Genomic DNA, 16,822 nt, shown 5'->3' on the forward strand with positions numbered 1-16,822 from the left:
CAGGAACAATAGGTAAAAAGCAAGATATTGGTTCAGTGAGGAAAACACTGCTGCTACAGCATCTTAACCTGCTCAGTTGGTCATCAAAATACCATACACTTGGAGGCTGAAACAACAGACATTTATTCCCAGATATGGAGGCTGGGAAGTCAAGATAAAGGTTCTGCTGATTTGATTTCTCCTGAGAACTCTCTTTGTGGATTGCAGATGGCTACATTCTCACTGTGTCCTCACATGGTGAAGTGCTTTTTCATAAGGTAAAAAAAAAACACACACAAATATTTCTCTGAACAAATTTTTTATCTACCCTAAAAAATTTTAAGCAGGATTATCCCAATGGCAGTCAAGAAAATGTAGCAGCTTTCACTTTCGTTTAGCAAAAAGTGACCTGGGTATAATTTAAAGTGTCAGAACTCATTCTAAATTGCTCTGCTTTGTAAGGTAAAATATCAAGTTTTCTTTTATGCAAGGAAAATTGTACATATCTAACAAAAAACACCAAATTATTTTGTATTTCAGGTAAGATCGTGAGAGAACAGTTATATTCATTACTGAACAAATGAGAGAAAGAAGTATTCTTTGCTGTTTGAGGTTCACAAAGAACAGGCAGACTACAAACCAAATCAGCTTATGATTTTGCTCAAGAAAAATATTTTGTCTTCGCACCCTGGCTGGTGTAGCTCAGTGGACTGAGTGTGGGACTGCAAACCAGAGGATTGAGGTTTGATTCCCAGCCAGGGCACATGCCTGGGTTGCAGGCCAGTTCCCAGCAGGAGATGCATGAGAGGCAACCATACATTGATGTTTCTCTACCACTCTCCTTCCCTTCCCTTCTAAAGATAAACAAATAAAATAAAATCTTAAAAAAAAAGGAAAAGAAAAATATTTTGTCTTCAAAACAATTAATGGAAAGAAGTAGCCCACAAGTGAGTCACTGTATTACAGTTTCATATACAACATAACTAGAGAAAAATTTTTATTCCTTTTATGTTGTTTTACCCAATGAACCAGAAAATCCATTTCTACAAGGCAATGATACAACAGTATGGGACCTGAATAGTATTCATAGATTTTTTAAAAAACAAAACTATTCAAGTGACTCAGTCTTCAAATTTTCTTATTCTTCATCAATTCTAAGTAAAAGGAGTAAAGTGAAAGGGAGGAAGAGATGCTTCTTTAAAATAAATCTGTTAGTGCCCTGGCTGATATGGCTCAGTGGCTTAAGTGCTGGCCTGTGAACCAAAGGGTCGCTGGTTCAATTCCTAGTCAGGGCACATGCCTGCATTGCGGGCCAAGTCTCCAGTAGGGGGTGTGTGAGAAGCAACCACACAATGAGATTTCTCTCCGTCTCTATCTCCCTCCCTTCCCCTCTCTAAAAATAAATAAATAAATCTTTTTTAAAAATTCTGTTAGGTCAGATGTATGTGTAAATTAAAATTTTACAGTAAAAAGAATGACAACTCAGGACCTAGAACAACAATGCTTTCTCTGAGTCAAAACATTTGCTTGGGTAGTTTTTGGTATCCTCACTATGACTCACACGAAATCACCTGTAATAATAAAAAAAGAAAGTGAAAGCCTGCATTTCTGAGATACCTGAAGACTTTCTTAGAGGAGCATGTTATAGTGTTGAGCTAGTGCAGTAAGCAGAATAATGGCTCTCCAAAGATGCCCACATTCCACTGTCTGGAATCTGTAAACACACTACCTGGCATGGCAGAGACTTTTGCAGATGTGATTTAGGTTATCAGTTTGAAATGGAGAGATTATCCTGAATTATCTGGGTGGACTCAAATCAAAGGGAGTCCTTAAAAGCAGAGAACCTTTCCCTGCTGTGGCTAGAGAGAGATGTGACAACAGAAAAAAGGTCAGAGAGACGTGATGTTGCAACTGCTGATACAAAGGAAGGAAACCATTAACCAAGGAATGTGTGTGGCCCCTAGAAGCTGGACCCGAGAGGCAAGGAAACAGATTCTCTTCCCTAGAGTCTCCGAAAAGGAACACAACCTGCCATACCTCGATTTTAGCACAGTAAAACCCTATCAGACTTTTGCCCCATAGAACTATGAAATTTGTATTATTTTAAGCCACCAACCTTGTAGTAATGTGTTACAGACACACAGAAAACTAATACAGTAACCTATACTCTTTGACAGATAATAAAGAGAATTTCCCTTTGGAGAAATAATGGCACGTCCTATTAAAAGCAAAATTTGCCCACTGAACTAGTATAAGTTAAGGTAGAGGCTTTCCATAAAAATGTATAAATATATGCTTTAAATCCACTTTAAATCTTTCAGACAATGGTCCAGTGTGAAGTGTTACAAATGGGTGAGTCAACAACCTTGTTCCCATGTCACCCAGTTCTCTAGACCAGTACAGGCACCCACCCTTCCCCACTCCTGTGCATTACTCACTCAATGAAGTCCTCTTTACACTGCTTTAGCATCTCACATGTCTGCTGGATCTCTTGCTCACTCAAAAGTACCAACATCCCAATCGTTAGGTGAAGTTTTTTTGGATTCTGGAAAATACTGCTATCAACTCCACGATCCTGTTATCAAAGGGAGAAAAATAAGAAACTCAGCCAATACAAAAATAAATGGTAGGAATAACATTTAGAGTTCAGAAATGAATCCACACATTTATATATAAGAAACTGATTTTCAACCAGGATGCCAAGACAATTTAATGAAGAAAGAAGATTCTCTTCAACAAATGATGCCGGGCCAACTGAATATCAGTTGCAAAACAATGCAAAAGAATGAAGTTAAATTCCTACTTCATATTATATACAGACATTAAATCAAAATGGAGTCATGAACTACTAATACATGTATCAATATAGATAAACTTCAAAAACATTAGCTAAGCAAAAAAAGCCAGATGCAAAAAATGATGCATTATATGATTTCATTTATGTGAAATGGATAAAAAAAAGGCAAATCTATGGAGACTGAAAGATTAATGGTTACTTGGGGTCCAGGAGAGGACTGCAAACAGGCAGGATAAATCTTTTTTGATTGATAGAGATGTTCTAAAACTGGATTATGGCAAAGGCTGCACAACTCTGTCAATTTACTGAAAACTGAATTGCACACTTAAGATAGGTGTATTTTTAAATTTTTTTATTTACTGATTTTTTTTTAAGTGAGAGAGAGAGGAAGAGGGAAAAAGAGAGTACATGCCAACGATCAAACCCACAACCTTGGTGTACCAGGACAATGCTCCAACTGACTGAACTACGCAGCCAGGGTAGTTTTTTGGTATGTAAACTATACCCCAACAAAGCTGTTAAACATAAACATGTGTATGCATGCCTTTTCTTTTAAGAGTATCCAAGAAATCCTGAAGAAAGTTTTTACCTAGAATTCAACCTGCTGAGAGTTATTCACAGAATAATTTAAGAGTGTTCATCTCTTCAAATACCATATGACTTCACTTATACATGGAATCTAAAAAGTAAAATAAATGAACAAACAAAATAAAAACATTCATACAGAGAACAGACTGACGGTTGCCAAAGTGGGGTATGTTGAAGGGCTGGGTGAAAAAGGTGGAGGGATTAAGAAGTACAAGCTCGTAGTCACAAAATAGTCACACGGATGTAAAGTACAGCATAGGGAATGCAGTCAATAATATTGTAATAACTACGCATGGTGCAAAGTGGGAGCCTGAAATATTGGGGAGGGAGAACACCTTATAAAGTATATAACTGTCTAACTACTGTGCTGTTTACCCAAAACTAATACCAAATAATAGTGAATGTGCACTCAAATTGAAAGTAATAATAATAATAATAATAATACAGTGAAAACAAATCTACTGAAATAAATTGGATATTTGGATACTGATAATGGAAAGAAAAAGAGTGATCATCCCTCAGTTGATCTTTCCTTTTGATGACTTTGACAAAGGTCTTTCAACCTATAATGTTAAAAACACTATGTACACAGAGATCTTTGTAGATGATTAAACTGGTATCTGAAATTACTTAGGCAAATATGGTTTTTCTTTCTTTTTTTTAATTAATTAATTTATTTATCTTTAGAGGGGAAGGGAAGGAGAGAGAAGAGAAATATCAATGTATGGTTGCTTCTCATGTGTCCCCTGCTGGGAACTGGCCCCTGCTAGGAACTGACCTGCAACCTAGGCATGTGCCCTGACTGGGAATCGAACCGTAATCGTGTGGTTCCCAGGCCTGCGCTCAATCCACTGAGCTACACCAGCCAGGGCTCAAATATGGTTTTTCTTAATAAATTATGTTGGGGCAATTGGACGGATCCTTCGAAAAAGAATACAATTATATCTATTCTTTCCACCGCACACAAGAATCAACTCCAAATCAAAGACTAAAATGTAAAAAATGAAACTATACAAGTACAAAAAGAAAACAAGATGAATTCCTCTTTAACTTGAATATAGACAAAGGCTTTTTAACTAAGATCAGAAATCCACCCTGGCTAGTGTGGCTCTATAGGCTGGATGTCATTCCGCAACATGAAAGGTCACGAGTTAGATTCCTGGTCAAGGCACATGCCTAGGACTAGTGTCCTTATAAAAAGAGGAGCATAAGCACACAGAGAAAACACCATGTAAGGACACAACAAAAAGGCAGATGTCCGCAAGCCAGGTCTCATCAGAAAAAAACCCTGCCAGCATCTTGATCTTGGACTTCAAGCCTCCAGAACTGTGAGAAAAAAGATCTCTGTTGTTTAAGCCACTCAGTCTGTGGCATTCTGTTATAGCAGCCCAAGTGTCTAATACACCGAGCAATCCCTCTTCTGGGAATTTATCCCGAGGATGTATTTTCAACAATATGAAACACCTATGCACAAGGTTAGTGACTGGAGCATTACTGGAAAATATCTAAACGTCCAAGTACAGAAGATTGGCTGAAAACTATATATAAACACATGTGTAAATTGATATAAAGGAACTTTTCAGGGCATAATGGCAAGTGAAAAAAGGACAGTGCACAAGAGCATATAGTTTGCTATTATCTGTGTAAAAAAGAAGGGAAAATAAGAAAACATACACATACCTATTTATCTTTACTAAAAGGAACACAGGACATATAAACCAAAAAGCAATGAAGTTGGTTACCTACAAGGGATAAGGAGAACAGGGTACAAGGGACTCAGGAACATGCTCCACTTCTTCTGAATATGCCCTTTTTACAGTTTTGATTTTTGGAAGCATGTTGATACTCTACAGATTCAAAATAAAATTATTAACAAGGATGGGAAGGAGGAAAAAAACAAAATGTTGGAAGCAAACTAAAAATTAACCAACCTGCATTTCAAATAAATACCAAATCTATACTACAGGGGGTTTAAAAAAGAACTAATCCAAGTAACTTAAAAACACAAAATCTGACTATATATCTCAGTTGGGTTTTTTTTAGATGTATTATAGGATTCAGCAATTGTATAAAGAGAAACATAAAAATATGGAATGGGCACCCTGACCAGCATGGCTCAGTTGCTTCAGCGCCATTCCACAAAGCAAAACGTCATTGGCTGGATTCCCACTCAGGGCACATACGAGAGGCAACTTATCAATATTTCTCCCTCACATCAATGTTTCTCTCCCTCCCTTCCCCTCTCTGTAAAAATAAATAAATAAAATCTATTTTAAAAATTATGGAATGCAGGAGGGAAAGAAAGAATGCTGTGGGATGGAGTGCAATCGAAGATATCTTTGTGAACTCTTGACTTCTAACATATATACATTTGGCACTCTGTATCTGTGAGTGTCATATCTGTGGATTCAACCACCAACTGCAGATCAAAAACATTTGGAAGAAAGATTTCAGAAAGTTCCAAAAAGCAAAACTTCAATTTGTCACACACCAAGCACTAGGCTGACTCCACACAAATGAAGTAATATGTAGACCCACCCCACTGTAGCCTGTAGGCATATGGACTATATGCAAATTCTAATTTTATATAAGGGACTTGAGCATTCTTGGATTCTGGTATCTGCAGGGGGTAGTGGAACCAATCCTGGTTACTGAGGGACAAATGCTAGATACTGAGGGATAACTGCACAAATATATATATATATATATATATATATATATATACACACACACACACACATATATACCACTGTATATGCACAAATATATATATATATATATATATATATATATATATATATGTATACACACACACACATATATATATATTATTATTTTTGGCATACATATATTTTCCAGCTCTGTCCTAGCAGTAAATATTTTGAGTACACCTAGCACCATTTTGGTCTCTAAAACCATTTCCCACAAAATGGAACCTGGGTTCTTAGAGGAATGGCTAAGTCCAGGGCTGGGTCAGGGAAGTACAAGATAAGCCTGGAACAGCTTATTATGCCAGAAAGTACAGGAGTAATGGTGGTGGGGTATGGAAGGAAGGCATGTCACCAACACAGAAACCCGCTTGAAGGGCCCCCTACTGGTTAAACAAGGAAGAATTTGCACATTAAAATAATTAAGAAGAGTAATAATTTATAAACTACTAAAAAAAATAGGAATGCACAACTCTTTACCAATAATAGATGAGAAGAAGAGAACACTGTTTCTTACAGTATAACACTGAATTGTAACTGGTAAATATGACGACAATATACAAGTTAGAAAATCGTAAGTTTGTAACCATCAAAGCAAAGATTGGTTCAGGAAAGAATCATCAAAGGATGTTAAATCCAAAGGGAGATTTTGTTGAGAAGCTGAATCTTTGCATAGTCTTAAATGTCTCTCAACAGACTGCCTACTGGTTGTATGAAAAAATAATAGCAACTACACATAGAAGAAATCAATCACACCTGGACTGGCTGATGTAAAAATTAACATTACTAACAAAGGACATCATCTCTAGAAGAGGTGTGCTGAGAAAGATACATCATCACTTATGCAATGTTCTAGCCAGAAATGCATAACCTCAGTCTACTCATAAGGAAACACCAGACAGACCTCAAATGAGCATTCTATTTTTTTAAACTTATTATTTATTAAAGAAACATTCTATCTAAAATAAATAAATAAAGTCAGTATCAAGAAAGACAAAGAATGGCTGTGGAAATGGTCCAGATCCAGAGAGACTTAAGAGACATGACAACTAAATTCAATACCTAGTCCCAGTCTGGGTTCTGTGTCAGAGGGGAAAATGCTGTGTGGACACAATTAGGGTATAGATGGCAAAACATAGATAAAAGTATCCATGCTACCTACATTTATTAAAGCTGATAACTATGTAGCTATTATGTTTTTAGAAATAATGATTTCATAGGAAATATATATCAAAGTATTTAGGGTAAATGGCCATAACATATACAATACACTCTGAACTGGTTCAGAAAGAAAGAAAAGACAAAAAAAATGCTAAAACAAATAGAGTAAAATATTAATAGGTGAATATGAGTAAAGGATATTATCTATAGTTTCATAACTTTTCTGTGAGTTTAAAATTATTAATATCCTATTGCTGCTATAACAAATTACCACGAACTTAGTGGTTTTAAAACTACTCAAATTTATTATCTTACTATCTGGAAAGAGGAACCTCTAGAACTTTTCTTTCCTTAACTTACTCTTTGGGACCACACTACTTTAGTCAACCTGAGTTCGCTTGATAAGAAAACAATGAATACTGAAAAACAAAGCAGGACACAAAAGGGCAGGAACCAGAACAGATGGGTACCCCACAGGCCACCTAATCTGTAGTATTTTGGGGGAATCTAAATCATAAGAGTTCATAGTCTTTTCAGTGTGCTGGAGATCATATAATCTATATGTAACCCTAGGTAGTATTTTAATAAATGGGAAACACCCTAAATTTTACCCTGCCTAGCAATGCTGTCTACTAAGAAAAACTTTTCTCTTACCGAATTCTCTAAAATGAATGTAGAACCAAATAATCTTCATGGCAATGACATGAATCTCTGGAGACACCATTTTTCTTGGAATATAGCACATTCCCTTCCACAAGCTTCTTCTTTGAAATGAATTAAGACAAACATCAAACTTTCTACTCCAGGAGTTCAATTACACTGGGCACTGCTCCAAGTTCCCCATTACTCAGAGCTGGAACTATTTTACTCCATTAGGTTGGCTAACCAGGCTGGCGCCTGAAAATTCTAATGGTAGTGACCTTCCATCCACCAAGGAAAAGCAGAGTATTGTAACAGAAGTTCCCTGGGGCAGTTTGTCTAGATGTAAAAAAAAAAAAAAAAAAAAAGTGTTTCTAAGTCACATTAGTAAGCCTGAGTTTCTTTGTTAAATAAGGTCTCATCCAAGGAAAAAATGCATGCAAAAGCTACCTGCACAGAAAGCATATATGTAGGCCAAAACAACAGCTCAGAGTTCAAAGTCACATCCTTAGCTCAGAAGTCCCAGGTGCAAAACCTTAAACCTCTACAGCTTCATGATTTACCACTAACAATCACCACATCATCACTTGGCCCTTCACTGATTACACTTTTTATAAAATTATATTTTATTGATTATGCTATTACAGTTGTCTCAATTTCCCTCCTTGGCCCCCCTTTGCCAGCACCCTCCACTCCCCTGGGCAATCCCCACTCCATTTTCAAGTCCTTGAGTCATGCATATTAAGTTTTTTGACTACTACATTTCCTATACTTACCTTAGATCCCCATAGCTATTCTGTCCCTACCTATTTGTACTTCTTAATCCCCTCACCTCTTCACCCATTTCCCCACACTCCCCTCAAGTAGCAAAACACTCTCCATATCCATGATTCCATATCCATTTCATATAATAATGGTTTGGAGATGATGAACTCTAGTTTTTCTTGTCTGGGAAGCTCTTTCTCTGCCCTTTGATTCTAAATGATAGCTTTGCTGGGTAGAGCAATCTTGGCTGTAGGTCCCTGCTTTTCATGACTTGGAATATTTCTTGTCAACCCCTTCTAGCCTTCAAAGTTTCTTTTGAGAAATCAGCTCAAAGTCTTGAGAATTCCTCTGTAGGTACTAAGTGCTTTTCTCTTGCTGCTTTTAAGATTCTCTCTTTATCTTTAACCTTTGGTATTTTAATTATGATGCGTCTTGGAGTGGGCCTCTTTGCATCCATCATAATTAGGGCTCTCTGTGCTCCCTGGACTTGCATGTCTATTTCCTTCACCAAATTGAGGACGTTTTTTTTCATTACATTTTTCAAACTGATTCCCAATTTCTTGATCTTCCTCTTCTCCTTCTGGCACCCCTATGATGTGAATGTTGGACCTCTTAAAGTTGTCCCAGAGGCTGCTTATACTATCCTCATTTTGGGGGATTCTTTTGTCTTCTTCTTGTTGATTCATTGCTTTTTGCTTCCTTATGTTCCAAACTTTGACTGATTCTCAGCTTCATCACCTCTGCTGCTGTTTCCCTATAAAGTGTTCTTTATTTCAGTTAGTGTATCCTTCATTTCTGACTGGATCATTTCTATGCTGCTGAAGTCCTAAGTTCCTTGCACACTGTTATATAACCAGTGTTTTGAACTCTGCATCTGATAGACTGTTTATGTCCATTTGTTTCCGTTCTTTTTCTGGAGTTTTGACCTGTTCTTTCATTTGGGCCCTGTTTCTTTGTCTCCTCATTTTGGCAGACATGTTTGTTTCCATGTATTAGGTAGAGCTACTTTGACTTCATGTCTTGGTAGTGTGGCCTAATTTAGTAGGTGTCCCCTTGGGTCTGGTGGCACAGCCGCCCCTGTTACCTAAGCTGGATACTGGAGGTGCACCCTTCATTTGGCTGAGCACACCCTCCTCTTGTAGTTGAGCTTTGATTGCTGTTGGCAGGTCAATGGGAAGGACTTACCCAGCCCAGTCAGCTGCAAGGATTGGCTGTGAACACTTATCACCAACCTCTGCCCTGCATGTATCATCAGGAGTGCAGGGGCAGGATGGTGGGACTCCAATGTGGTCTATACCTGTCCACTGGGTGCACAGGCTCTGGGTTTCCCGAGTGGTACAGGTCACTTGGGAAAATTTATAACTATAAATCCCATAACTCTTCTTGTACATTAAGAACCCTAAATTAGCCCTGTCTGGCATAGCTCCGCAGATTAAGCATGGGCTGCAAACCAAAGGGTCACCAGTTCGATTCCCAGTCAGGGCACATGCCTGGGTTGCAGGCCAGGTCCCCAGTGGGGGCCATATGAGAGGTGACCACACATTGATATTTCTCTCCTTCTCTTTCGCCCTCCCTCCCCTTCTCTAAATATAAATAAATAAAACCTTAAAAAAATAATCCTAAAGTATACACTAAAGCTTTTTTTATAAATAAGTTTTCTTCTTCAGTGAATACTACTAAATGAAGAAAAACTAAGGGGAGACCCCAAATCCATTAGCCATTTCTTCCCAGTGTTGGCCTTCACATAGAGTATGAGCAGAATTCTGTCGTTTCTGAAGTTACAACCTATTGGATTCTCCAGGTAGCCTGAAAAATCCCACTGCTTTAGACAGATATATAAGCCTTCAGAATGCTCCACCAAACACAGCTTTGATTCATTTTTCATTACTGATATGCTTTTTACTGAACCCTGCTGTGAGGTAAAATGGAATTATAGCAGCTTTATTAGCTATAGAATGATTGAGAGATATACAGGGTTTTAACATACTTCTTGAACTAGCAGACAGTAAGACATCTTTGAATCTTAATATAAGAGAGGAAAGTGAAAAAAATAAGGTGCAGTGTATGTGCAGATCACACAGATAAGAAATACCTTGCTGATGCCTGTGAGTAGCTAAATCCTACACTCAGGGATGATGGTGATAATGTCTGCAGTCAAACATTTCTTATATAATTGATTAGCACAAAGGAAGGTGATTTCAGGAAATGCTATTCTAAAATGTAAATTCACATTTCCTTGGGCAGTCAAGGGTGAGTTCAAAGACAAGCATGCCCAAACAGAGAAAAATAGAGAAAAGAGACCAACTATTTTTTTTTTAGGGAGGGAGACACACAGACAGAAACATCGATTTTGTTGTTCCACATATTTATGCATTCATTAGTTGTTTCTACGTGCCCTGACCAGAGATGGAGCCCACAACCTCACCAAATGAGGAAGACGCTCTAACCAACTGAGCTACCCAGCCAGGGCAAGAGGTCAACTATTTTAAGGGCAGAAAAGAGATGTTCAAGAAAGAGTGAGGGTGCCCCAGCCAGCGTGGCTCAGCTGGTTGGGCATCATCCCACAAACTGAAAGGTTTGACTCCTGGTCAGAGCATTTGCCTGGGTTGCAGGTTCAGTCCCTGGTAGGGGATTGCACAGAAGGCAACCAATCCATGTTTCTCTCTCATATCAACGTTTCCCTCTCTTTCTCCCTCCCTTCCCCTCTCTCTAAAAATCAAAATTAAAATTAAATTTAAAAAATGTGAAGGAAGTTCAGGATGAGACCTGGGAGTACAAACTTGTCTGCTGTATTAAAAATGTGACCTTCACAACAATGTTTTAAAATGAAAATTAACTGTGATAGCAGGCAGAATTCTAAGAATGACCATAACTTTTGTATAATCTCTTCCTTTGATTGTGGGTGGAAACTGTGAAAATGATGAGACATCACCACTGTGATTATACTGTTATACGGTACAGTCAACCTTAACATACGAAGATAGATTATCATCATGAGCCTGATTACACACATGATCTCTTTAGAGAGCAGAGTTTTCTCTGGCTGGTGATAGAAATCAGAGATTCTAAGTACAAGAAAGTTTTAACCAAAGCCAAAGGGGCCACCTGTAAAGGAAGCTGGGACCTCAGACCAACAGCCACAGGAACTGAACTCTGCCAACAATCTGAATGAAGTGGGTTCTTCCCCAAGGCACCTAGGTAAGAGATCAGTCTCACCAACACCTAGATTTCGTCCTCCGGAGACTCTATGCAGAGTACCCAGCTGAGCCCACCAGGTCTTCTGATCTACAAATACTACAGAACTGTGAGATAATAAATGGGTGTTGTTAAAGCTGCTAAAATTGAGGTAAATTACTATGCAGAAATAGAAAACTAATACAATAGGGTAGGGTAGGGTACAAAGGTAAATTAATGCACCCTTCTTTTCATCTTTCACCACAAAAATCCCAAAAGGACTTCATATATTTGACATAAGAAGGATAAATTCACAGAAAAAGAATAAAAAGGAAGGAAGCTGCAGTATTTTGGGCTTCAACTTCTACTTCAGTAAAATGGAACGTCAACATCTGTCTGATAGGGACAGACTGAAGATTAAATAAAATAAACACAGGAAGCACTCAGAACACTGTCTACCACAACGCAACTGCTTGATAATTATTTGCTTTTTATATATTTCTCAATGTTGACTAAGTAAATAAAAACAGTGATAAACTCAGCCCTATTTACAATATTACAAATTATTAGAAGAAAAAGTTTACGAGTAGCAGCATTATTCATAAGAACCCAAACATGGGAACAACCTAAATGTTAATCAAGTGAAAAGATAAACATTATATATTCTACACAATGAAATAAAATGTTATATATCCACACAATGGAATATTACTGGGCAATTAAAAAGAAATGAAGCAGTGTTCCATGACAAACATGGATAAACTAGAGCCTATTATGAGTGAAAGATGCCAGGCACAAACACCACATTTCCTATGATTCCATGTACATAAAATATTTAGAACAGGCAAACTCACAGAGATAGACATTAAATTGGTGGTTGTTAGGACAGGGGAAGGGGAAATGGGGAGTGACAGCCCTAAATGCGTATGGGGTTTCTTTTGGGGCCTGTACAGTTATCCCGGAATTAGTGGCAATGGTTGCACAAAGTAGTGAATATACTAAAAACCACTGAACTATATGCTTTAAATGTGGAAATTTTACGATATACAAATTACATATCAATTTTAAATGGATGAGAATGTCTTCCTTTTGCCCACGAAGAATTAACTCCTATAGGACTTACCCTCCTGCTCTCAATAACTAGAAAACTTGTAAAATATATAAAACAAATGTCTTCAGATATTGGAAACATTGTGCTGGACTGTGAGCCCCATCCAAGCTTTGTGAACAGTGACAATTTCTAGACAGTTGCACAGAGTGGGGAACACAGAGTCCAGACCAGAGTTCTGTGAGTTGAGGTGACAAAAACTGGAATTTAGAAATGCCAAGGCAAAATTTAAGAGCTCCAGGGAATGTCCCATTTTGTTATTATGTTTGGCAGGACAGATAGCAAACCACGGCAGGAGGAAGAGGGAGAAACGTCACCCACTAACTCAACAGTCCTAAGCCTGGTCCATAATCTTGCCAGGTGTCCCAACATCACAGAAAACACCACGCTACCCTGACTGGTGTGGCTCCGTGGACTGAGTGCCAGTCTGCAAACCCAAGGTTTGCTGGTTTGATTCCCAGGCAGAGCACGTCTTGGTTGTAGGCCAGGTCCCCAACGGGGGGTGCACGAGAGGCAATCACACATTGATGTTTCTCTCTTTCACCTTCCCTTTCCCCTCCCTCTAAAAATAAATTAATTAAAGTAATCTTAAAAATCTTTAAAAATACACGCACACACACACCATGCTAACATGGAAGGAGGGCCATCCTTGAAATTCTGTGCATCTTCTCCACTATCTGGGAAAGAAAGCCTTTGAAACTGTGCTTTCATCCCAAGGCCTGAAAGGCCAGAAAGGTCCTGTCATGCCCAAAGGAAGAAGCCCATTAACAGCTTTGGTTATACATGCCACCCCCACCCAAAGCTGGCAAAACCTTTACCTGTCAATCAATATGTAGCCCACTTACTCCTCATCTTACCAACTAGTCCTCAGAACTGAGGACTCTGGAGTTGGCACTCTTGGCTCTCTGACCGCCTACCCGCAGGCCACCCAGCCTCTGGGTGCCCTTACTTTTGTTCCCCTTATCCTGCTTTGCCCTGAATCCCCCCACCCCACCTTAACTAGGCCTGTTCTCTTCCATGAGAATGGATCACCAATAAACCCTATTTGCATGCTAATAAACTTGCTGATCTGTAATTTTTTTTTTTTAAGATCTTATTTACTTATTTTTAGAGGAGAAGGAGAAGAGGAGAGAAACATCAATGTATGGTTGCCTCTAGTGCATCCCTTGCTGGGAACTGGCCTGCAACCCAGGCATGTGCCCTGACTGGGCATCGAACCAGGATCTTCTGGTTCACCAGCCCACTCTCCATCCCCTGAGCTACACCAGCCAACGGTTTGATCTGTAATTCTCTACTGCACTGGCCAGAAGAACCAAGTTTCTAAGAGTTTCTCCCATAACAATTAGACCAGAACTCTGGATTGGAGAGGATTTCCCTACCTAAATGAGTATTATGGAAAAAATATGAAACCCTGTAGAGCAGAGAAATGCCAAAAAATTTCAGATTAATCAATTGTATATTGACTGAAAAGAACTTGGGGATGTTGCTATCCATTCAGAATTTTAAAAATTTAGTGCTTTTATTTAAGTAAACTTTTGCAACATGAAAAAGAAAACACACATACAAAAGGGCTCTAGAAATCTGCATTAGCTCTCTTTGAAATTTTGGCTGAAAAACAATCTGCACATGAATAGAGTAAAACCACAAAACCAGATAAAGAACAACTACCGGAGAGCAGTAAGCCAAGTAAGACCCAAAACTCAAACAGCAGGTAAACACTCAAGTTCCCAAGAGCCAGACTGTAGAAACCACTCTTGAATACAAAGAGGACTAAATAAATTCCAGAAGAAACACACTTTAATAGAAAGGCTAAAATAGTCCTAGAGTAAAGAATATTCTAGATCTGCCCTTAACAGACAAGCATTGGAATGATTATGGTAACCCATAAGTAATTATTTTCCAGAACAAAATTTAAAAGTCTTTAAAGAGAAAAAACAAAATTTGCTCAAAACAAAGTGAATTCACAATGTTCAGCATCCAATAAAAAATTACCAGGCTTAGAAGAAGCATAAAAATGTGACCCATAAACAGGTAAAAAATAAAAATCAGTCAATAGTAATTTATCTAGAATATTACTATATTATACAATTAACAATGACTTTAGAATAGCTATTATAAAGAAGAAAACTATTTTAAGGAAAACATGAAGATACTGAGGAAAGGAAAAGATACAAAAAAAAGAAACAAGTAGAAGTTCAAAAGATAAAAAATAAGAGCAAAAAGGGAAATTCTATTGGAAGGAATTAACAACAGATTACAAACTTTAAAAAAAACAGTGACCTTAAAGACATATAGCTACTAAACTATTCAAATGAAGCAGGAATACTAAAATGAAGTCTGTAAAACAAATGAACAGCTTCTGTAACCTGTGCAGCAGTCTAATAAACCTGGGGGGGGGCCAAGAAACCTGGAATTTATGTATAAAAATTGTGTATTTATTCTTACATATTTAAGTATCAGTCACCTTCAAAGCACTCACCATTTGATGCAATACATCTATAGAGATTTTTTTCCTCTGCTCAGAACACTTTTTTAACCTGTTAATTTTGATGCTTTTTAGTGCTTCTGCCATTTTTTTGTTTTGCCTCTTCCACATTAGCAAAACATTTCACTTTGGGGACTTTTTTCACCAAGGGAAACAATAAAAAGTCTCTGGGGGTGAGATCTGGTAAGCAGCCATGCTGTTTTTTGGTCAAAAACTGCTGCACACTCAGCTAGGTATGGGCAGGTGCACTGGTAAATCACTCATCATGAAATGAGCAAACACACTGAAACAGTCCTCAAAAAAAAAAAAAAAAACTCACTGAAGAGGATCACAACCTTTCAAAACACCAGCTAGTACACTGATACAGACGGGTTCCTGGAAAACTTACCTCACAGGTGAAGCCAGTACTACAAGGGGCCCACCCTCCATAAGGTTATTCTGTTTTGGGAGGGGGATTCCCTTTTATGTGTAATTAGAGTTATAGAAGGAGAAGAGAAAACATATTTGAGGAAATAATGCCTGGAAATTATCCAAACTTAAAGTAACATCAGCATAATGGAAAATAGGAACAAGGCCCTGATAATTCCGGCCAAGATGGAGGCATAGGTGGAAACACTGTACCTCCTCACACAACCCAATTTAAGGACAATAAAGATCTAGAAACAAAAACACAATCAAACAGACAGAAATTTGAACTATACCGAAATCCGACAACAACAAACCATTCATCCAGACTGGTAAGAGGGTCAGAGTTGGTGGCCAGCAGAGAGGGTCCCAGCAGAAAGAGGTGGTGGTTGGCAGACACTGGCACGGGGATAAAACAAGCACACGCAATGAGGCACATAAGGCAGCTGTCTGACCATGGACACACACTGGCACCCAGATAAACCAGGGAGGTTTCAAAAGGGTCAGTGAGACACACCATGCAACCCAGGGCCCCAGTGACAGGAAATAAAGCCTAAAAGCACCAATTGGAAAAACTTTCAGGGGTTGAGGTGCAGAGAGAGGCACCCAGACAAACAGGAGAGTTTGTTGGAGAGACCCATACACAGGGTCCTAGAATGTACACAAGCCCACACACCCGGGAACCAGCACCAGAAGGGCCCAATTTGCTTGTGGAAAGCAGCAGAGGGGACCAAAAGCTGAGAGTGAGCCCAACAAACACCATTGCTCCCTCTCTGACCCCACCCCCCACTCACAACCCACCCACTGGGTTGACCCACCCTGGTGAGCACCTAAGCTTTCACCCCTCATATGTGAACAGACCAAAACATTATGGCTCAAGCAGAAGAGCAGCTCAAAGCCCCAGAGCCAATACTTCTAAGCGACCAAGAGATAGCCAACCTATCAGATGCACAGTTCAAAACACTGGTGATCAGGATGGTCACAGAACTGGTTAATTTTAGTCACAAATTAGA

At 38.6% G+C, this 16,822-nt stretch overlaps 1 protein-coding gene across 4 annotated transcripts in view; it reads right to left on the minus strand.

Annotated features, from left to right (window-relative positions):
* Positions 1 to 16,822, minus strand: part of ASCC1 (activating signal cointegrator 1 complex subunit 1) — a 114,793-nt gene that overhangs the window by 63,374 nt on the left and 34,597 nt on the right. For all 4 annotated transcript variants that reach the window (XM_053663949.1, XM_037130555.2, XM_037130556.2 and 1 more), the window contains exon 6: positions 2,418 to 2,554. In XM_053663949.1, coding sequence (XP_053519924.1) covers positions 2,418 to 2,554 — 137 coding nt within the window. The remainder of the gene's footprint in view (positions 1 to 2,417; positions 2,555 to 16,822) is intronic.

Source organism: Artibeus jamaicensis, unplaced genomic scaffold (assembly GCF_021234435.1).
Source record: "Artibeus jamaicensis isolate MK-2021 breed Jamaican fruit bat unplaced genomic scaffold, CSHL_Jam_final contig_332, whole genome shotgun sequence".
NCBI lineage: Eukaryota > Metazoa > Chordata > Mammalia > Chiroptera > Phyllostomidae > Artibeus > Artibeus jamaicensis.